Source organism: Saimiri boliviensis, chromosome 7, assembly GCF_048565385.1.
Source record: "Saimiri boliviensis isolate mSaiBol1 chromosome 7, mSaiBol1.pri, whole genome shotgun sequence".
Lineage (NCBI taxonomy): Eukaryota > Metazoa > Chordata > Mammalia > Primates > Cebidae > Saimiri > Saimiri boliviensis.
Window position 1 is genome coordinate 114299572 of NC_133455.1, and position 22955 is coordinate 114322526.

At 37.1% G+C, this 22955-nt stretch overlaps 1 protein-coding gene across 1 annotated transcript; it reads right to left on the bottom strand.

Moving 5' to 3' along the window:
- Nucleotides 1-1801: 1801 nt before the first annotated feature.
- Nucleotides 1802-22711, bottom strand: STRAP (serine/threonine kinase receptor associated protein). The gene is made up of 10 exons (XM_003934571.4): nucleotides 22270-22711; nucleotides 21417-21552; nucleotides 14715-14796; nucleotides 14055-14127; nucleotides 11258-11354; nucleotides 9910-10047; nucleotides 7228-7364; nucleotides 5211-5360; nucleotides 4234-4299; nucleotides 1802-2392 (listed from the first exon to the last, which is right to left on the bottom strand). The coding sequence occupies exons 1-10, from the start codon at nucleotides 22379-22381 to the stop codon at nucleotides 2331-2333; spliced, it is 1053 nt and encodes a 350-aa protein (XP_003934620.1). The 5' UTR covers nucleotides 22382-22711; the 3' UTR covers nucleotides 1802-2330.
- Between the last annotated feature and the right edge of the window lie 244 nt (nucleotides 22712-22955).

Sequence of the window (22955 nt, forward strand, 5' to 3'; positions counted from 1 at the left end):
GAAAGTACAGTCCAGATCTGAGGTTAATAAAAAAAACATACTGGCAAATACAGGAGTCAGTAAGGTATAAAAAGAGCATAGTTTCATAGAAGCTTAAAAAAAAAATCAAAAACAAGGAAGTAGACAATTATTGAATGCTGCTGAAGGTTTGGTGAGAACAGAAAAGTGACCACTGCTCTAGAAACATGTACTTGAAAGTTTTGTTAAATTCTACTGTAGGATTCTACCATTAGAATTTGTGGTGAGCAGACTAATGACTAATAGCCCCCACAAAGATGTCCACTTTCCAATCCCCAGAACCTGTGAATATGTCACTCTATACGGCAAAAGGGACTCTGCAGACATGATTAAATTGAAGATCTTGAAATGGGAAGATTATCCTGGATTATCCAGGTGGGCCCAATGTAATTATAAACCTCCTTATAAGTAAAAGAAGGGCAGCAGGAGATGCAGAGTCACATTAAGAGTCAGAGATTAAAAAATGGAAACTGCTGGATGTAAAGACAGAGGAAGGAATCATGAGCCAGGGAATGCAGCTGGCTTCTAGAAGCTAGAAAAGGAAAGGAAAGATTGTCCTGTAGAGCCTCTAGAAGGCTTGCAGCTCTGCTGACACCTTAACTTAAGCCGAGCAAGACCCACTGTGGACTTCTGACCTCCCAAAATATAAGATAACGAATTTGTGTTGTCTTAAGGTACACATTTGTGATCACTTGTTATAGCAGCAGCGGGAAACGAATAGACAAAGGATTGTACCCATACAGGGTCATTAGACTTTTATGAAACCTAAGTCGTAATTCCCTTGGTTCATAAATAAAAGGCAACTTTATGATTCCAATCTGATAAATACCAAACTTTATTGAGGGTAAATCAGACTCTCATTAGAGTCTGAGCAACCGCTGATACAAGGACAACACTGCTGCAAACCAGAGGTTCAAGCATGTAACAAGCAGACATGAAAATACTACCACTCTATGAAAGCCCATGTGGATCACCAGTTGGCTCCCCTAAATTTCTCTTGGCCCTCACAGGTTGTCACAGCCTACAGAGCTTCCTTCTGCTTATCACAAATCATCAAAAATTAATCTTATTCTTTGGTTGATTCATATTGCTTTTAAGAAAAGTTATCAAGGGTCACTCACAAGACTGATCAGGAGTAAAAGGAAGTTGGCAGAGATTTATTCATTTCAAGTATTTTCAAATTACTAGTCTAATATATCCTCTCTATATAAATAACTTATAAATAAATTTTAAGTCTGAACTTAGTTGATGTAATTTATTAGAAGGCTGATAAAAGGGCTTTCAGAATGCTACCCAAATTTAAAGAATGAGGCAAATTCCATACTTCTTAAACCACTGCAGGTCTATAGTAATCCCATTTTTATAAAATCCACTCTATCTATTTGTATATACAAATAGAGATGCCCTAATGTGCATTAACAATCATTCTATTTTAAGTTTTTTGAGGAGTGGTAGGATTTTAAGTGATCATTCTGCTTACTGCTAATTTCAGTTGATTTTCCCCCCCATAACTAGCATGCATTATTTAAATATATCATTTAAAAACACATGCCAAACACTTCTTCTATCCAATCTGGGAATAGAGGAAGTAAATGAAACACTAGTAAAGGACATGAGAATTTCAAAAACTCAGTACAAGTAATGAATCTCAGTACTAGAAAATAATGTTAATATAGATTATTTAATCAGCTTACCTTTTGCTACGGTTATGATACAGAAAAACCTTCTGGCTATTTCCATTTATAAAACTCAAATTAGGAGTTTTTCCCCCCAAAAAACAACATTGTTTTGTTTTAGAGGCATTTTATTTAGACAACTAAAAACAATTAGATGTTCAGAAGCTGTGTACAATGAAAAGAGGAATCAAACCAGTTACTTTAGCATGTATTCCCTCTTCTTTACAACTAAAGCCAAAAAAAAAAAAAAAAAAAAAAAAAAAAAAAGGCATTCTGCTTTAAGGAAGAAAAAGTCAGAAAAATAAGCCAATATATTTTTCTTCTCCATAATAACATAAACAGCTACAAGAACCCTAATTGTAATAATAGAAATTGGATGTTGGCTTGTATATATTCATTAAAAAGATGGCAGGCCACTGTACTACAAGAGGATAACCACCTCCCTTCATCTGATACTCCAGTTTTCACTTACAGGTAACACCAAGTTAGTTGTTTCAGCATTGGAGCTAATTGATTTTCCCCATTATTTACTGCTGTTTCTGCATTAAGCAGAGTAACTCTGGAAGGCTGATGCTTTTCTCTGCTTGCTCGTTTTAGTCCATAAGTTGTATACTAACTGCAGCATATGATTGATACTCAGGCCTTAACATCAGGAGTTGAAGAATAGATGCAATCTGAATTCTCTGATGCAATTTCTTCTGCAAGTTTAAAAAAAAAAAAAAAAGTCATATTAGTCAACTTAATAAAAGCAGCAATCTACATTTCCGTTTAAGAAGGAATAAAAAAGTGCTTTTAAAGCATACTATGGTAAGGAGAAGAGAACAATTTGCATGCCACTAACAACTAGAGACGCATGTCATTGAAAAGGATTGAAAAGGCAAAGAAGAAAGAGTTCATGTGTTTTATCCGCTAGACTATCTTACACCATAACTCAACCTCCAAGGGTCCCTTCCTGGCCTAAATTTTCAATGACTCCAGCTATCTAATAAACCTTTAATTAAAGCTATGTCTTTGAAAGATCTGGCCCTCTCTTTTAGTGATTCAAATCCAAATAATTAATGCTATTTAAAGCAAAATGTTAACTATCAACATTAAATTTTAGTAAGAAGGTGATTTAACAATAAAAAATTTTAAGGAAAATTCTAATCGGGTAAATGGTAGTAAACACCTTCCCATTCTCCCCGAAAATCATCATACCCAGTTTCTTGTGGCAGCTATCTCAAATCTTCCTTATTATACCCCACTTAATCAATCTCACAACTCTAACAAGTCTAACAAAAGACTCTCAACTCCATCTACCATTTTTGCTTCTCACTGCAATTCCCTTATTAAAAACTACATGTTTGGTGGCTCATGCCTGTAATCCCAGCACTTGGGAGGCCAACGGGGCAGGTCACTAGGTCATGAGTCCAAAACCAGCCTGACCAACACGGTGAAAGCCCACCTTTACTAAAAATACAAAAATGAGCTAGGTGTGGTGGCGTGTGCCTGTAATCCCAGCTACTCAGGAGGTTGAGGCAGAATTGCTTGAACTTGGGCGGCGGAGGTTGCAGCAAGCTTAGATTACACTACAGCACTCTAGCCTGGCAGACAGTGAGACTCCATCTCAAAAACAAAACAAAACAAAACAACCTGCATGATCACTCATCTGAACTACAATGCCCCCTAACTGTCTATGTTCACTCTTATTCCCAGTCCAGTTCTTTCTACATGCTACAGCCAAGGCAAAATATATATATATATATGTATTTTAAGACAGTCTCTCTTGTCACCTAGAGAGCAGTGGCACGATCTCAGCTCACTGCCACCTCCACTTCCTAGGTTCAAGCTATTTTCCTGCCTCAGCCTTCTAAGTAGCTGGGATTACAGGCATCTGCCACCACACCCAGCTAATTTTTGTATTTTTAGTAGAGACAGGGTTTCACCATGTTAGCCAGGCTGGTCTCAAACTCCCAAGGCAATCTTTTAAATTCCTCTTCTTAAAAATCAAAGGTTTCTCATTGCTTTTAGTATAAAACTCCCCAAGTCCTGACCAAGAGGCCCTCAAATGATCCAGCTTCTCCAGCTTCACTTTGCCTTTGCTCTTTAACCTCAAGAAATGGAGTTCTCTTAGTACCTCATATGCTATGCTCCTTTTTGGTTCTGCGCTTTTAGTTAACATAGGTTTCCTGCTATGAACTTTTCCATCCTGTCCCTATCAACACCCCATCTCATGACCTCACCGAAATCACTCTAGGAAGCTTTTTAAAATGCCCCTTAAAATAATTTTTTTTGGCATGTCTCCCAAGTTAGACTCTAAGCTCTGAAAGAGTAACCACATCAGTCGTGCCGATATTACATCTCTGTGCCTATTACTATGCAGAAGGTACTTAAATATTTAGTTTATAAATATATATATATACATGTATAAATATTTAAACTTTCCATTATTTAAATATGTTCATATTCAATAAATCTCTTCTGCCAATGAGTAAAACTTCCGTTACAGTCAATTTTAAATCCCCTAGGACTCTTACAAAATCAATTCATTAGCATTTACCTAGCTCCTCTTCTGTTGTCTCTGGAAAACCAATCTTCGGCTTTGCCAGCTCACCACTATCTTCTTCTGTAAAAAGAAAAGCAGTGATGATTATATGAATTACACTATTACAAGTAATTTCTAGTGTTCAATAAGCAAAAAGAGTAACATAAAACTATTCCAAGCAATGGCTATAAAATATAGAAATAAATACTTTTTAAATAATTGTGAACCTAAAGTAGTATGTCTTTCTTCAAAATTACTTTTGGGTTCATACTGCAACTACTTAGGGATTAATAACTAGGTATCTATTTTTATTAAAAATATGTTTACTTTTATTGGTGTGGATCAGTGAGTAACACTATTCAGAGATCAGATACATTTACTGGTAAATTCTTTACTGCATATTGCCTTCTAGCAAATTTTGAATTAGATCTATTCCAGTCATAAAATGTGCTAGTAAAAAATTTAGGAAGAGACTAGATAGCACAACAAATTTTTTTTTATTTTTTTTTTGGACTGAGTCTCACTCTGTCACCCAGGCTAGAGTGCAGTGGCGTGATCTCAGCTCACTGCAACCTCCGCCTCTTGGGTTCAGGTGATTCTTGTGCTTCAGCCTCCCGAGTTGTGATCACAGGCATGTAGCCACCATGCCCGGCTAATTTTTGTATTTTTAGTAGAGACAAGGTTTCACCATGTTGGACAGACTGGTCTTGAACTCCTGACCTCAAGTGATCTCTACCCACCTTGGCCTCCCAAAGTGCTGGGATTACAGGTATGAGCTACCTTGCCCAGCCATACAACAAAAAACTTGAAACAAACACAAGAACGCAACCCTTTCTCTGGTCAATTTACAATCCTGGGCTTCTCTCTGCTTAAACCATAATATATAATTTAAAATTTATAGAAGACAGATACCCTAAAATAAAATTAATGATGAAAAATGACACAAAATCACACATTTTTAAAATCATGTAATTCTGAATAAAAATTCTTACCAGGAAGCACACATTTCCAAAGGCCATATGTTTTTCCTACCACAGTTTGCCATAGTCTCAATGTTCCATCTTCAGAACCACTGGCATAGAGTTCTCCATCAGGACTAAATCTCACACAGTGAATAGGACCGAAGTGTCCCTTGTAGGATTCTGAGAAAGAAGAAGGCTATTAGATAATTTTAACTATTAGGTTAAATATTGGTATGGTAAAAAATACTGTCTGTGTTATTGGGGAGATGAAAAATTTTTAAGGACAAACATTAAAAACTTTACTTAATTAAAAATAATTTCTCATCACAAAAGTGGTACATCAGTGACCATTTCTCTGTAAGATTATTCCTTTCCAAATCTAGCACATATTCTAGTTGCAGTGTCTCCTTAAAAAGGCAAACAAGGCTTCATGTCTCATTAAGAATAGAGAAAAACAGGCAAATGAACACCCTATAAATTCTACAGAAAGTAGATCTAAAGTCTTATCAGTTCAATCTCCAATTTCCATATCCTACACTAACTGCCTATTTCTCAGAAAACCAATTTTTATCATGACTCTAGAGAGCCACCAGATGGAGCTCTTTCACACACTTTGCCTCTTAATTTCCTACCAAGCTATCTATAGTCCACTGTCACACAGAAAGGTGAGATATAGGATCAACACTGATCCATATTTTAATCTATGGAACCTAATGAGAAAATGTACACATTAGGAGCGATGTTATATTCAAGTAGTACCTTTATGTATGAACCTTTCTCACTTACTTTCTAATACCTCATCACCTAACCAGTTCTCAAAGGTCCTTACTGGACCAACGTTCCTATTCTGTCTCCCATCTCTGTCCAACCAGAGAACAGAAAACTTGTAAGAGTAGAAAAACACAGGTTTTGGAAAGAGAAAGGCTGGGCAGGTCTGGTATTCACTGTGACTTCAGATCTCAGGCAAATAATTCCGTTTTCTCATCTTGATAAAGAATAAAATACAGACCCAAAACATTCTAAAACTTTGAAAACTGGCATTAAATAAAAATAACAGAAAAGAATATCTTATTCATAAGTCGCTTGTATTCAAGCAATAAAAGCTGAACTATAAGCAATTAAAATAGATTCTACATGGTCTATCACCAAGGTTCCATTTGTGCAACCCAGACAAATCAATGCTCCCCAAGAAACAAAACACAAAAAATTGTCTTTTGTTCTTTGTGTATAATTCTAGCAAGTTCAGTTCTTTGAGTGGTAAAGCAGGACAGCTAGAAACAGATAAGAACAAGAAGTGACAGCTGATAGACAAAAACATAGATTTATAAAAGCTAAATATATTTTTAAATTAAAAGCAGAAACTGTATGGGAAGGCTAAAAGTAGACACTTGAGAACCACATGTAACTATGTGAAATATCTGGTCCATCAGATAAATACACGTTAACTTCGAACTAATGCGCAGGCCTTTTCTCACCCCTTACAAAGGACTGTTATAAAAACGAAAGCAAAACTGAACTCCAAAACAGAATAAAATAAATAAAAAACAGAAAAATAACTCTCCAATTCAGATTCCTAAAGGTATCCCTGCAATAAGCTATAGTGGTTTTTCCCATACACATTGTTCTTTATAGTCTTAGGGATTCCTAAGTTGGCCAAAAGGAAGACGGACCAAGTAGCTGGGGTTACACACGGACAACAAACTTCAGAAATGGATCTCCTTGCATCTGTTTAACATATGACTTTGACATAAGATTCCCTCCTCCCTCCCAGCCAATAAAGCCTAAAAATCATGGTACTATAATGCATAATATCAGCATAATGATGAACTTCAGTTAGGACAAATTTCTGCATACTTTTTTTACAGATCTATGAAAGCATCTAACTCAAATGGTTAAAACTCCTTTAACTTTTTCACTTATAAGCACCAAGCATTAAGTTAGCTGAAAGATTGGCTTTCAGCATGTTATACAAATGAGGTGTTAATGACTGGAACTTAACATATGATAAAGGTAATCACATCACTGTAAGGGAAAGACAACAACTCACCTAATTCTTCTCCACTATTATAATCATACTTATAAAGTTTAAAATCTTCACCACCTGCAACAAGAAATTCTTTCTCAGGATGAAGAGAGGCAGAATTGATGGTTGCAGGAGCTTCAAAGGATTTAATTGGGTCCAAACTGAAAAAAACAAATTAAGTAGTATTTACAAATCTTGAATATTGTATAAATAATATAAGAAAATAATGAGTTATTTAAACGGTTCTTAAATTCTGAAATCCAAGGAACAATATACATTTACTCAAACATAAACACTGATGTAAAAAAGCTCTATTAGCAAAACAAAAATTCAGATGTATACTATGTCCAAGTGGAGCTCATCTCAGGAATACAAAGACATTTTGATGGTGAGATATCCAGTTTATGGAGTGAATGTCTTCTTGGAAATGAGTGTTGGCTAATTAAAACAGTATGAGTAATACATTGGGATTTTTGCTTTTAAATAAATTTCACCTATATTGTTTCATTTTTCTATAAGCACATATTATCTTTGTAACAGAAAAAGTTTTCACAGTAGATAACGAATTAATATAAAGGATTATTTATATATTATCAACTGCTTAGGAGTTAAGCTCTTCAGCAAGATAAACTTTCAACGTCATAAAACATAAACTGTTAAAAAGTTTTTACTATAAGGCAATAAAAAACTAACAAAATTTGGGGCTCTAGTTACATAATAAAAATCAATGCATAATAATAGCTTAATCTTAAAATTAATTAGTCTGGACATTAGCTCTTTTTCAGTTTAACCCTAAAACTCACAAAAGGCCTCCAATACAAAACATTATAGTATCCCTGCTCCTAAATGTTTCCCATCATCATATACTTTAAAGCATGATAATTAAAGTCAGTCATGACTTATGCAGGATCACCACATAACGTCTGGCTCAAATGCTAGAATATTCAATGGGCCAGAAAACTTTTGCCACCAACATAGGATTTGTCTGACTGCAGAAGTGAATGAACAGCATTAATATAGCAATTGACAGCTCCAGGCAATAGTATTCTACTATTATCAGTTCACTGTATGTGCACAAACTCCTTGACATTCTTAATTGCTCTCCTCCAATTTTACTGCCTTTTCTTTCCTTCTCCCAGTTTGGTGAAGTCTAACTCTGCAAGCAGCCCTTTAAACACACGGTTAAGACACTGGTCAAATACCAATCAAAGTGCAATGTGGTATAATCTTTATGGAAATCAATTAAGTGTCATGTGTAACTAAGAACTTTAAACCCATTTTTACCCTTTGAGCTGATAATTCTACTTACAGGATCCTATCTCCTGTAAAGAAACACTCAGAGATGTACCAGAGCATTCACTGCAGTGCTAAAATAGGGAAACTAACCCATAATTTAATACATCCTATAATGCAATATAGTGTATCAACTAAAAACGTTTTCTAAGAAGCTTTAAATAGCTAACAATATTTTTAAATTAAAAAATCAAAATGACATTAATTATGGTCCTAGTAATTAAAGAAAAAAACACAAATACTATATACCCACAAACATAACATAGAAAAGACTAGCAGAAAATATAGCTACCATTAACATTCTTGCGCCTATGGTTATAATATTGTGTACATTTTTTTCAATTATATTATATCATCCAGTCTTTCTACAAGAGTATTTACTACATTTATAGTTGCAAAACTTGAATCTCTTTAAAAAAATAGTTAAGTCTGCACATAGGAATAGAAGTAAGATTATTCCTTCTCTAAAATTTTAAGGTGAAAATAAATAGTGGAATCAAGATCACACTGTTTTGTTTTTTTGAGACAGAGTCTCACTCTGTCACCCAGGCTGGAGTGCAATGGCACGATCTCAGCTCACTGCAACCTCCACTCCACCTCCTGGGCTTAAGCAATTCTCCTGCCTCAGCCTCCCAAGTAGCTGGGATTACAGGTGCCCAACACCACACCCAGCTAATTCTTTTTCTTTTTGTATTTTTATTTTAGAGACGGGGTTTCACCATGTTGGTCACACTGGTCTCCAATCCTTGACCTCAAGAGATACGATTACCTCAGCCTCCCAGGGTGCTGGGATTATAGGCGTGAGATACCATGCCCCAGCCCACACTGGTTTTATATAGTAAAAAACATCAAGTACAGCACCAATGCAGTAGTTTTTTAATTTTTCTTCTTTTCTTCAGAGGAGGTCTTGCTCTGTCACCCAGGCTGGAGGGCCAGCGTCAAGATCACAGCACACCGTAACCTCAACCTCCCAGGCTCAAGCAATTCTCCCACCTCAGCCTCCAGAGCAGCTGGACTACAGGCGTGTGCCACCACACCCAGCTAATTTTAATTTTTGAAGAGATGGGGTTCTCACTGTGTTGTCCAGGCTGGTCTCAAGCCATCCTCCCTCCTTAGCCTCCTAAAGTGCTACAATTAAAGGCATAAGCCACCACATCTGGCCTCTTTACTTCTTTTTTTTTTTTTTTTTTTTTTTTAAAGACGGGGTTTCACCATGTTGGCCAGGATGGTCTCGATCTCCTGACCTCGTGATCCGCCCACCTGGGCCTCCCAAAGTGACAGGATTACAGGCATGAGCCACTGTGCCCAGCCTTCCTCTTTACTTTTAAAAAAAGCAAATATCTTTCAATTTTTAAGTTGCCTAATGGACCTTTGTTACCTAAAAAAGAAAATGAAAAGTATTCTTGGGCATACCTTACTGCACTATGAAAAGCAATAGATCGTCCGTAAGTTATAACCAAAATCTCTCCCTCAGGAATATATTCCATACTACTAACAGACATATTAAAATTTAGAGATTTCACTTCTGTCATAGTAGCATGATCCCAAAGTCTGCAAAATAAAGATAAAAATATGATGTTTAGTCATTTAAGGAAAAAATTTTTAAATCCTAATTACATCTACAGATTAGCCAACAAAAGAACAATCACAATTACAGAAAAAGAACATTCATCCCAAGTCACAACTACAGATAATAAGAAATTCTGGGTTTCTGTATACAATGTCAAGTTACGCATGGTGGCTTGTAAGTAAAATCGACTTTAATACCTAAATACACTTCCCAACAAGGCAAAACTACATTTTTTAAGACAAGTTCTAATCTAGTCAATTTCAGTATTGTTATAAATAGTGGTTCTTATAATCTGCTTTTGTGACTCTAATGACAGCTACACATCTTTCCAAAGAAATATATATCAAGTATAAGCACATAAAATTTTGTAAGGAATTTCAAAGGCTTCATGGACCCTCCCTTTAGTCAGCCTGTCCACAGACCCAGGTTAAGAACACCTGCTTATAACGGTATCAGTAATTTTAGTTTTCTTCTGAATTTTGCTGTCAGTATATACAAGGTGAGTATCCCTTATTGAAAATACTTGGGACCAGAAAGAAGTTGGATTTCAAACTTTTTCAGATTTTGGAATATCTGGATTAGACACTTAGTGATTGAGAATCCCTAACCTGAAAATTGGAAATTCAAAATGCTCCAGTGAGCATTTCCTTTAAGCATCAAGTAGGCACTCAAAGTCTCAGGTTTCAGAGCATTACAAATTTCAGATTTTCAGGTTAAGGATACTCAACCTATAATAGTAAATGAATAGCTCCACATAAATGTGACCTGTGTGCAAATTAAATTTTAATGTTCAGACCATTTTCCCCACATAATAATTATTAAATGTATTTAAAATATAATCTAAGCTAAAATATTTTTCAAATTGTAATTTTTTTTTTTTTGAGACAGTCTTGCTCTGTCGCCCTGGTTGCAGTGCAATGGTGCAATCTCAACTCATAAAATCTTCGCCTCCCAGGTTCAAGTGATTCTCCTGCCTCAGCCTCCCGAGTAGCTGGAATTACAGGTATATGCCCCCATGCCTGGCTAAGTTTTGTAATTTTCGTAGACAGTGCTTTGCCATATTGGCCAGGCTGGTCTTTTATCCCTTACCTCAAATGATCCACCTGCCTCGCTTCCCAAAGTGTTGGGATTACAGGCATGAGCCACCATGCCCGGCCTCAAACTGTAAACTATTAAAGAAAAATTACTTACCGAACAGTTTTGTCATCAGCAGAAAGAATCTGTTTATCTTCACTGCACCACAGAGCTTTTTTTATACCAGAAGTGTGACCACTAATTTCCTTAGGTTCTTGAGATAAAACAATATAAAGTACATTTGTTAATATGTGATTTTTTAAACTGAACAAAATTGGAACAATTATATATTTTAAAAACACACATTTTAAATTAGACTGCAACTTTTCAAAGCCCAGCCCAATTCAAACTTGATGTTTATACAGAATACAGTTAGTTTTTCTGTGCTGGAACATAAACTTACCTGCATGACAGAGACCAAAGGAACTACGATGCTTGCTACATGTCGCTGAGTGAATGCACGACTCACTCCCTCTAGGCTAATATTCTGAACAACTGATAATAGTCAAAAGCATTATTCTATTGCCATGAAATAAAGAATAATTAATGTGGCATAATTTAATAAGAACGTGGACCCAGGAACAAGACGGTTGAAACTGATTCTAGCACTAACGCTAACTCTGGGACATTCATTCAAGCAGCCATTGGTAGTAACTAATGGGAAATAAGGGTTGGAAGGAAAAGGGAAATAGAAAGCAGGACAGCAAAGAAAATGTTTCTACACTGCGAGGAAAGCATAAAAAAAAAGGAATGGAGCTTGAGTCTGTAAATTATCCTTTCAAAGGACTTCAAAAAACTTTCACTGCTGCCTCTGGGAACAAAAGCAAACACTGAAGGCAATGCCATTCAACACTATTTTCACCTTTGGGCATGTTACTTAACTTTTTAACTCTATTTCCTTATCTGTAAAATGAAATAACAGTGGTTACAAATGAGAACGGTGCTTAACAGATGCCTGACACACAGTAAAACCTCAGGCAGTTGCTATTTCTGCTACCAGCACAGTGAAAGCGCAACTTTCAAAAAGCAGCTTTCGGAAAGGTAAAGAGATAGAAAATGTCCACCCAATCCCTGAACCAACTTACTTTGTCGAATGAATTCATAGATTAAATGAGGTCAGAGTATTTTGCTATGTTTCGGCATATATTTATCAAAAAAGAAAGGAGAAAAAACTCCTACATATAATGGAGAATTAAAAACTCTGTAAATGCAGTTTGTCTCCTCACTTTAAAAAAGTTTTCATAACAAACTACCCTAACACTTAACAAGAAATTTTAAAAATGTAAAATATTTTTAAAAGCTCTCAGAAATGTAAGATATTTCCAGAGAATAACTGCCTACTTTCCAATGTGGTTCTGATTTTCTTAAATTTGATAGATTTATGACTACATAAAGGCCCACATGATAAAATTTGAAAGATGCCAAATATATAATAAAACAAAATTATAACTGCCATGTTTTGATAGCTAAGTATATGTATGTATGGTGAGGGAAATAATTAAAATATTATAAAGGTGAATATGTGGACGGGGGAAGATACCCACCCATTTTCCTGTAAAATCAGAGAATGAATAAAGGATTTCGTCATTGAAATTTTTAAAACATATATACCAAAAAACCACCTTAACAAAATTTAAAAGCAAATGATAAATTAGAATTCAATAAAGAAACTGTAAAAACCAGTAAGAAAAACATGAATAACACAACAGATAAATGGGCAAAGGGTACAGACAGGCAGTTATTTATAAAGAAAGAAATACATTAAAATGGTATTCAACAGCATTTTAATCTAATATTCACATTAATACCACAGAATTATTCTCTTCTACTAAATTGACAAAGTTAGTTACCAGTGTTCACTAAAACATGTTGGGTATAGATACATATATATACACTTATACTTTGTTGGAAGACACTTTGGTAGTATCTATCAATGGCTTCCAACAATTCATTTTTTTTTCTTTGAGGAGTTTCGCTCTTGTACGCCAGTCTGGAGTACAATGTCATGATCTCGGTTCACTGCAACCTCTGCCTCCCAGGTTCAAAGTACTCTCCTGCCTCATCCTCCCAGGTAGCTGGGAATTACAGGCACCCACCATGCCCAGCTAATTGTTTGTATTTTTAGTAGAGAAGGGGCTTCACCATGTTGGCCAGGCTGGTATCGAACTCCTGACCTCAGGTGATCCACTGGCCTTGGCTCCCAAAGTGCTGGGATTACAGGCGTGAGCCACCATGCCCAGCCACCTTCCAACAATTCTACTCCTCTTTATCCCACCAATTCTACTTTTGCTTAATTATCTTAAAAGAAATCATTGTGAAAATATTTACAACTACAAGGATGTTTAGCAAAAATACTGCTTTTAATATTTAAAATTTGCAAATAGCCCAGACAGGCCAAAACGGGAAACTAGTTAATTCACCGATGATATATCCACAGGATGGAAAACCAGGAAGTCCTTACATATAGTTCATAGACTATTTAGTGACGTGAAAAAAACTGTCATTGCAGATTTTTAAAAATTCTTTTGAATAGCTATATTTACATGCTATTCGTGTACGTGTACACAACTGAGAATTCTCACCATCACCACTTCCCATATAAGTAACCACTCTTTTGTACCAAGAAATAGTAACACTGTTCTGCACTGTTTTAAAACTTAATGATAAAAATTCGCCACAATAAATTTTCAATTTGGAAGAAAGTTATACAAGAGCAACGTAGCAAACTCATTTTTTAAAAACTGTGCAGGAAAAAAAAAAGAGTGAAAGTTTATAAACAAAAAACTGATGATTATGTTTTAATTTTCTTTTTCATTACATTTTTCAAATTTGAGTACTGAGCATGAAATCCTTTAATCAGTTATTTAAATGAAAAGGAAATAAAACTACAAGGTGATGCATAAATTATGCTTACCTGCTTCAGGTCTGTTCAAGTCATAGATGCGTAACAGTTTATCCTGTCCCCCGGTTAACAAATAATTACTATCCTGAAAACACAAAGTAACATGTTAAGAGATTAACCATTTTAATAGTTATTTCTCTTTCAAACTTCTTCAACACCAAATAAAATCAAAATCTAGCTCACAGACATCACAAAGAGATGCAAGACATAACCAATTACTTCTGAAAGACATGGTGGAACAGCTGCCCTTCTTGTAACTGCCAAGCCTTTTAAGCTTTCCAGACCAAAAGTGTCACACTACACTACATGTACATGAATTCTTTCATTCTGCTCTGATCCTACTCTTCTTCCTCGTGAGAGGCCCTTTTGTGATTACTTCATACTTATCTTCTCCCTTCTGTAAGTAGTTGGGAAAGGTTACTGAGCTTTTTAGATGTTTTTTGCTATTGTTGAAGGACTGGTACTTGTTCCACGGTATCTTAAAAGCTTGACAGGATTAACCATGAAACAAATTCACAAAACTTAATATGCAATCAAATCAAATATGAACCAAGAAATAAATATTCCACACAAAATGTATAAATCAAATATACACACCAATCAAATATAAAAGCATTATCACACTATATAACAAGAACTTAACTCGCTAAAATAAATTTCATTTTCTGGTACCTGTGTGAAATCCACAGTCTTGACAATGTGTTTATGAGCCAGGGTCATCAATTCATCTCCTGAGACAGCATCCCACACTTTGCTAAAAATAAAAAAGGAAAATTAGTAGGATAAATCTTACTCAATATTAATATATTAAAAGTATAAATATGATTATAATATTGATGAGTACCAAATAAGTTAGATACATGAAATGTTAAACGGATTATAAACCTCCTTTATCTCTAATATCCCTCACAGACTTCATTTGATAAAATATTTAAACAAGCTTAAGGGAGAAGAAATTTCTCTGTAAAGACTTTATAACTAATCTGATTTTATTTGACAGTAGAAAAGATATTAACAATTTAAGTAAGATTCATGAACCAACCCATCCTACTTACTTTTGTTTTAGTTGATAGCCATAATATCCCTTTAGCAAGCATGGAATATATTTTAAACAATTTTTAGTTTCACCGTGCCAATTTCTTCTCTATTTCCACTCAAATGAACAACAAAAAAATAAAAAATAAATAAACAGAAATCCTTAAAAATTTTACAGGGGAATGAAAACCCTTCATACAGGGTAAGTAAAATTTTAAATTAAGATAGTGGAGAGACAATTCCCACCTCATCTCTTCTTCAAAGCTGACTTAAATTTTCACACTCTAGTATAGTTAACTTCCCCCAAAGGATCAGCCTTTGATTAAATAATGCTGTTAGATAATTTTAATCTTTACATTTGTTTTTTCTGACCCACCCTCGCCTTAAAATACATGGTGGTTGTAGGTATACATACATGTATGTGTGTATATTCTAGGCAGGTAATAGTTGAAAAATGCTTTACAAAATTACTCTAAAAGGGTTCTCCCAAATAAAAAAGCTTAAATAAGGAAAAAAAGTTGATTTTATATCAGAACAGGTCAGTGAAAAATCAACAAGAAAACTTTGCAGACAGGGAAAAGAACTGCTAAGAGTAAAGAAGCTATGTTCCAAAGAGATTTCCACTTTAATGTAATTGGTATTTATTTTTAGGAACACAGTGGGCAATAAAATGGTACAGGGAAAAGAAAAGCAGAGAAAAGCAAGAAGCATCTTTTCCTTTGCCTACCTAATAAATACATAATAAAGTGTATTAAAGACGTATCATTCTACACTTAGTGCTAAGGCACAAATGGGAGACAAAAAATATCCCGCAGTAGGTTCTTGCCCTAGCAGAGCGTTAGCTGAGGAGAAAAACATGCAATAAATAACACATTTAAGAAATATGGGCCGGGCGCGGTGGCTCAAGCCTGTAATCCCAGCACTTTGGGAGGCCGAGGCGGGTGGATCACGAGGTCGAGAGATCGAGACCATCCTGGTCAACATAGTGAAACCCCGTCTCTACTAAAAATACAAAAAACTAGCTGGGCGTGGTGGTGCGTGCCTGTAATCCCAGCTACTTAGGAGGCTGAGGCAGGAGAATTGCCTGAGCCCAGGAGGTGGAGGTTGCGGTGAGCCGAGATCGCGCCATTGCACTCCAGCCTGGGTAACGAGCGAAACTCCGTCTCAAAAAAAAAAAAAAAAGAAATATAATTAAAAGACAAATATATATGGCTATAAAAACTAAAAAAAAAAAAGCACTTAGATATTGTCCAGAAAATCTAAGTAACAGAGCTAGCCGTCTGAACAAGCAAAGAGAAATACATCAGGAGGAAAAGGGAAGATCCAGATAAGCATTAATAGCACATGTAATGTGGTTAATAAATACGAGAGACCATCTAACAGGAATTCTGATGATATACTACCAAAGCTTGCAATATTATAATAATGTGGGTCACATGGTGGCTGAATAAATACGTTTTAAAAGAAATAATGACAACTGTAAGTGATCTTGCTATTAAACTCCCCAGTATTCATTTCTCTTTGCACAGGAAACCTGCTTCTCTGTCATTCCAATGCAACTCTCTGCGCCCCCCAACCTCATTTTGCATTGCTTCTCTGAATCTAGCCACATCAGATTATAAACTATTCCTCAAATAACATGTATTTTCTTGTTCATATTATTCTCTTAAGTCTGTATTTTACATTCTTAGCTATTCAAGTTCTACTCACTATCAGGGCTCATTTCAAATGCTATCTTTTCTTTAAACCTATATTCTCAACTCCAGTAATTAACCATTCCTTTCTGTGTTGCCACAGAACTCCACTTATACTTATTACTGTGCTTAATTTTGCCTTGTGTTTTGTTTACATACATCCTTAATCACAGGGAAATGCACTTCATGGTTGTGTTAAGAGTTCCCAAGTATTAGAATGACAGAAGGCATCAAAAGTGAAGAAAACAACAAAGTTATCTAAAATTACTATTCTAGTTATTCACAAGTCTCAAAAGAAATCTGGGGAATGTCCTTTGACATGGTAATTTCAAGTATATTAAGTAATCTTCCATAAACTTAAAACCTCTTTTTTTTTTTGAGACAGAGTCTTGCTATATTGCCCAATTGCTGTATTGCTATATTTGAACTCCTGGTCTCAAGATCCTTCTACCTCTGCCACCTAAGTAGGTACAGGCTAAGGCCACCATGCCAGCTCTAAAATCTTAAGATCTGCTTAGACTGTGTCTATTTACTGGTGAGGACAGAGTTGGAGTGACCAAAGTAGTAATATTAACAAGAGGTCATGTGTCTGTAGTTTTTCCTTCTATTTAGAAACAGGATTTCTCCTATTTAGAAACAGGATTTATTTTAGTACTAAAATAGAGGCATGACATTTTCTAACAGGGCATGTACTAACTCTGACATATTTCCATTATTCACAGTTAAGAGTCCTAAAATGCATCTAACGTAAACATTTCCTAATGTATTATTCAATCTCCAGGCAAGAAACTGATATGTATTAGTTGGCAGCAGACCTCAAATCAAGACAGTAAAGTGCCATTAACAATATCCTTTCAGCAGCTAACCCTCCAACATTTATTTTCTTCACATCTCACGAAGTACTTGTCAAATCCTTAAACTACTGATACCTCTTATAGCCCCAGTTTCTTGCACATAATAATCCTGTCTGATTAACTTTTTGTATCCTCAGAATGAACTTACTGTAAGTCTCATAATAGGAGCTGCTTAACTTGCTTATTTAAACCCATTTAAGATTTTTTAAAAATTGCCTACCTACCTTAACATGTTGACCAAGTCATCTAGGAGATACCATTTTTGATTTGTCAACAAGCTTATTAAAATTAAAATTAGACATTTCTATTGGCTTTATAAGAAAGAGTGATATACTTTGATTACCTATAAACTCCTGGGCCCAATCCCAGATCTACTTAAGCACTCTTGGCAGCACAGCACAGAACTGTCTTTACTTTGGCACTCTTCCCAAACAGATACAAAGAGGATGGTGTTTTGGGGATACTGTACTCAACACTGGACTCAATTGCCCGAATTCTTAAGATAACATGCTACACTAGTCCACAGACCTATTCTGCTGAATGTCTCTAAAAGAAACAGGACCAAAATCCACTTCTAGATAACCACACCATAAATGAGTTTTCCAAGAAATTTAAGAGTGAAGTAAAAAAAAAGATGTTTCTAAAAATGCTTTATACCAACTATGACTAATCAGGTAGGCTGTGGTGCGTAACTTCTTGGGACTTACACACACACACACACACACACACACACAAACACACACAAATACGAAAACACATTCCTATACCTCACAGACAAGACATAGACGAAATAAGGGATAAATCTCAACTAGCATTTGGAACACGAACACACACACACACACACACACGAAAACACATTCTTATACCCCATAGACAAGACATAGAGGAAATGAGGGATAAATCTCAACTAGCATTTACTGAGTACCTACTACGTGACAGAGATCATATTGGACTTCAGGGATATGTGGTGGAGAAAGATCTCTCTGTTCCTCCAATAATCTCATGGGTCTTAGCCCCATTTTACAGAAAATCGAGGTTTAAGAAACATCCTGCCATGGTGGGCAGATCATTTGCGCCCAGGTGTTCAAGACCAACCTGCACAACATGGCAAAACCCTGTCTCTACAAAAAATACAAAGATTAGCCAAGCACAGTAGTACATGCCTGTGGTCACTACTCAGGAGGCTGAGGTTGGAGGACTGCTTGAGACTGGGAGGTAGAGGCTGCAGTGAGCTATGATCACGCCACTGCACTCCAGCCTAGGCACCTAAGACCCTGTTTCAAAAAACCAAACAAAAAATCCTATGATGATCAAACTGGAAATACATAGCATAGTTAAGTGTATGAATGCAAGCCCCCCCTAGCGTCAATGTTTGTTATTATTTTCTACTCCAACACAGCACCTAAAGCCTTAACTGAGAAGAAAAAAAAAAAAAAAATCACAAAAATCTTCTCTCTTGACATTTAAATCTACTCAACCTTCCTTATATGAAGCCAAATGTTTCAAGGCTTTAGCCATATTAGTTTCAAAATAATATATGATTTTGATCAAGTGTGGGTGGTAATAGTTTAGTGGTAGCTATCATTGTTACTTTACATATGTAACACTTTCATAGACTTAATAGACTTCAGGCAATGTTCTAAGTATCTGAAATGTATTAATTTATTTAATATTCATAACCAACCTATGAGGTAGGTACCATGAGAGAAAAAGAAAGGTTAAATAAAGTGTCTGAGGCCACCAATTCAAATACAGGTTATCTGGCTCCAACCTTCATGCTCTTAATATCACTTGTAAACACAGACATTGAGACTTGAAATGTTAAGAAAGCATAAAAACAATGCTGTTTCAACAAAGAGCATACAGTCATGTATCCACCACCAAAATCAATCTACCTTGATTTTTTTCATTCTAAAACTGGTATGTTTAATTTACTTAAAATGAAGGAGGTAGCACATTTACAATTACTCCTTAGTGTGAGATTCTGTTAAAAAAAAAAAAAAAAAAGGCCAGGAACGATGGCTCTCACACCCATAATCCAAGCACTTTGGGAGGTCAAGACAGGCAGATTGCTTTAGGTCAGGAGTTCGAGATCAGCCTGGCCAACACAGCAAAACCCTGTCTCTACTGAAAATACAAAAACTAGCTACACGTGGTGGCAGGTACCTGGAGTCCCAGCTACTTAGGAGGCTGAGGCAGGAGAATCACTTGATCTTGGGAGGCAGAGATTGCAGTGAGCTGAGATCACACCACTGCACTCCAGCCTGGGCACAGAGCAAGACTCTGTCTCAAAAATAAATAGATAAATAAATAAATAAATAATCAAAATACTTGTACTCTCTAGCCTCTTAAGTCTAATAAATCTGTGTATGTACAACAGTTCTTGATATTGCCTTCATCAGTTTAAACAATGCAGTGTCAAATTCCTAAGTTACAAATACCAAGTAGGAACTGGAGATAACAAGATTTATAAAATACGATACATTCCCAAAAAGGCAAAGAGGGCCACTGCAAGTCAGTTTAATAATGTAATTAACAGTCAGAAGTCAGAACAGGTAACGTATATTCTGGCAACAGTAAGTTTAGTATAATTAGATTGTAGGGTTTGTAGTGTGCAGGGCCAGAAGATGATGCTGATGAACTAGGATGAAGCAAACTCTAAAGTTTCAACAACTGAACAGTGTCCTTCAGGTCAGCGATTCTAAGGCTGCACATAGGAAAGAAAAGAAAGGAAAAAAAAAACACCAATGATCAGTATGATCAGTACTCCATGCTCAGCCCAATCAAACCAGAACTTCTGTGCCAGGCATGGCAGTTCACCCCTGTAACCTCAGCCCTTTGAGAGGCTGAGGCATGGAGGCCAAGAGTTTTAAGACAGCCTGGGAAACACAGCTAGTGTCTGTACAGTAAAAAGCATTAAAAAATATTTTTACATGTAGCAAAAAGTATAAATAACACATATACATATATAGTAAAAAGCCAAAAAAAAATTTTAAATCCGGATTTCTGGGACACATACATTTGAATATTTGAAAAGCTCTCCTGGTATTCTAATGTATATCAAAAGTCATCAAATACTAAAATGGCAAAGGGAAGACAGGAAAATCATTAGGTAGAAAAGTGACATGATCAAATATACTTTTAGGAAAACAACTGACAGCAATATGGAATATGAAGAGGAGGAAAAGAAACTACTGGAAGAAAGTTAAAAATGATCCTGAACTAAGGCAACAGCAGACACTAAGACTGTAATCAGGAGACACTCCACGGGCAGAATCAAAAAAAGATGATGATAATCTAGATGTAAGGGAAAATCAAGAAGGCTTTACATTTCAACCTTTAAAAACTTAGGAAATGAAGAGAAGTTGAGTTTTTTGTTTGTTTGTTTGACACATGAGTGTTGGTGATGCCTAAAGCCAGTTAACAAAAACTGGGATTGAAATAAAAACCTAAGGCCATCACTTAGTGTAGGATATCACTAAAGAGTACACACAGAGCAGCATTCATAAAGGAGATCAACATTCACTATCTGGAGTGTTTGTTAACGCAGATTCCTGAAACTTAATCAAAACATAAGGAAGAAGTCATTTAAGCCTCTGAAAATATTGAGAACCACTGAAAACAAAGCAGCACACAGAACCACAATGGAATTTTGGTGAGCTCAAACATCTGGCATTCTACATGGCAGCCAGTGGTTCAGAATTTTATGAATATCTGAGGTTGAAGTTTTTCATTATTTCTGGACACAATCTACGGAGAACACCAACGTTAGCCATCTTGGCTACACTTACGCTGTGAAATCTGCAGCTGCTGTAGCTGCTTTGGTGGCATCCTTATTCAGTGTTGCACCCCAAACAGCACCTTTATGACCCAAAAACGTTCCAATCCAGTCTCCTGTATCTCCCTGGCGTAGCATAGGTTTACCATCTAGAAAATATTTTTTAAAAACATGTGATTTAAAGCTCAGATTAAAATCTACGATTCAAATGTAAATATACAATGATGTTCAATGACAAAGTGGAAAAATTGTTTCAGCTATTTAACCGCCCATTGAAGTCACTAAGGAATGTCCAGGAATAAATTAACTGAAGAGCTGAACCGATCATTCTCTCTGAAAAGCATCTGTAATTCGGTGGGAATACTGATCTGCGTCAAAACAATCTAGATTTGAGTCTTAATTTGGACAAACTTCTTAGCCTAAATCTCAGTTTCCCATTTGAAAAATGAGGCTAATGCCACAAAGGAAAACCCAGTGAGACATGAGCGAACGTCTTCGTAAGGTATTGCACGGCCTGGCCTGATTTCTCCTTTCCCCAAATCCTTGAAAGCTGTTTACAACGCTGTCCCTCGAGTCTAGGCAAGTGCTGTCCAGCTCCTCCAAAAACAGCAATAAAAAGAAAACAAGGAGAGGTCTTCGTTGGAGGTAATGTCTCTACAAAAGCGTCCAGAGGCCTCTCGGCTCCAGTTGCGGATTCCCTAACACACTGCTTTCTCCACGGGACCTCCAGCGCTGGCCCTCACTTCGGAGGTTCACAGCGTGCCCTCCCCGCCCCCACCCCGCGCTTCGCCACCGGGGCGTGCGGGTCCCACTCCCTTTGAGCCCAGTCCCAGCCGACGGGGACGAGGATCAGAGGCCTTGCTCACCTTTGCAAGCGCTGATTAAGAAATACCCATACGGCGTGATGCCGCTGAAGGCCAAATCAACGACGGGCCGCGTGTGGCCAGAGCAGGTGAGCGGCGTCTGTCTCATTGCCATGGCGGCGGCGAACCCAGCGAGCGGACTGGCGAGCCGAGGGTCGTCGTTGTCTTTTCTCTCGTCTGCTGCAGCGCCTCTGGCTCCTCCAGGCCCCCGCCCTGACACTGGGACTGGGCTGGGAAACAGGAAAAGGAGGGCAATCCGGTGGCACGCAGGTTAGGAAGGGGTGAGGGAGGGGTCAGGGAGTCTGCGACGGGCGAGCCACCGTCGACGAGGGAGGGAAAGGGAGGGAGGGAGGAAAGTAGGGGATGGGGAGAAGCGGAGAACCGAGCCAGCCACGATTCACAGCGTCCACACCGGCATCGACAGGAAGTGACGACGTAAACGATGCGGCGCACCCGCCGGAAGTGACGATTGGCGGGCGGGCGGGCTCACGGGGTGGAAGTGCCTGGAAGAAACAGCGGGAAGTACGGAAAGGTGGAGGAGTCGGTTGCGTGCTTGTCCGGCCGCTAGCGCTGGCCCAGGCCGGCCACGGCAGGCGCCTGGAGGCGCTCTAGGCACCGGGGTGGGGTCCCTCGCCCCGGTCAGAACGCCTTCCCGGCTCGCGGCCGAGTTGAAAGCCGTTTCCACTCCC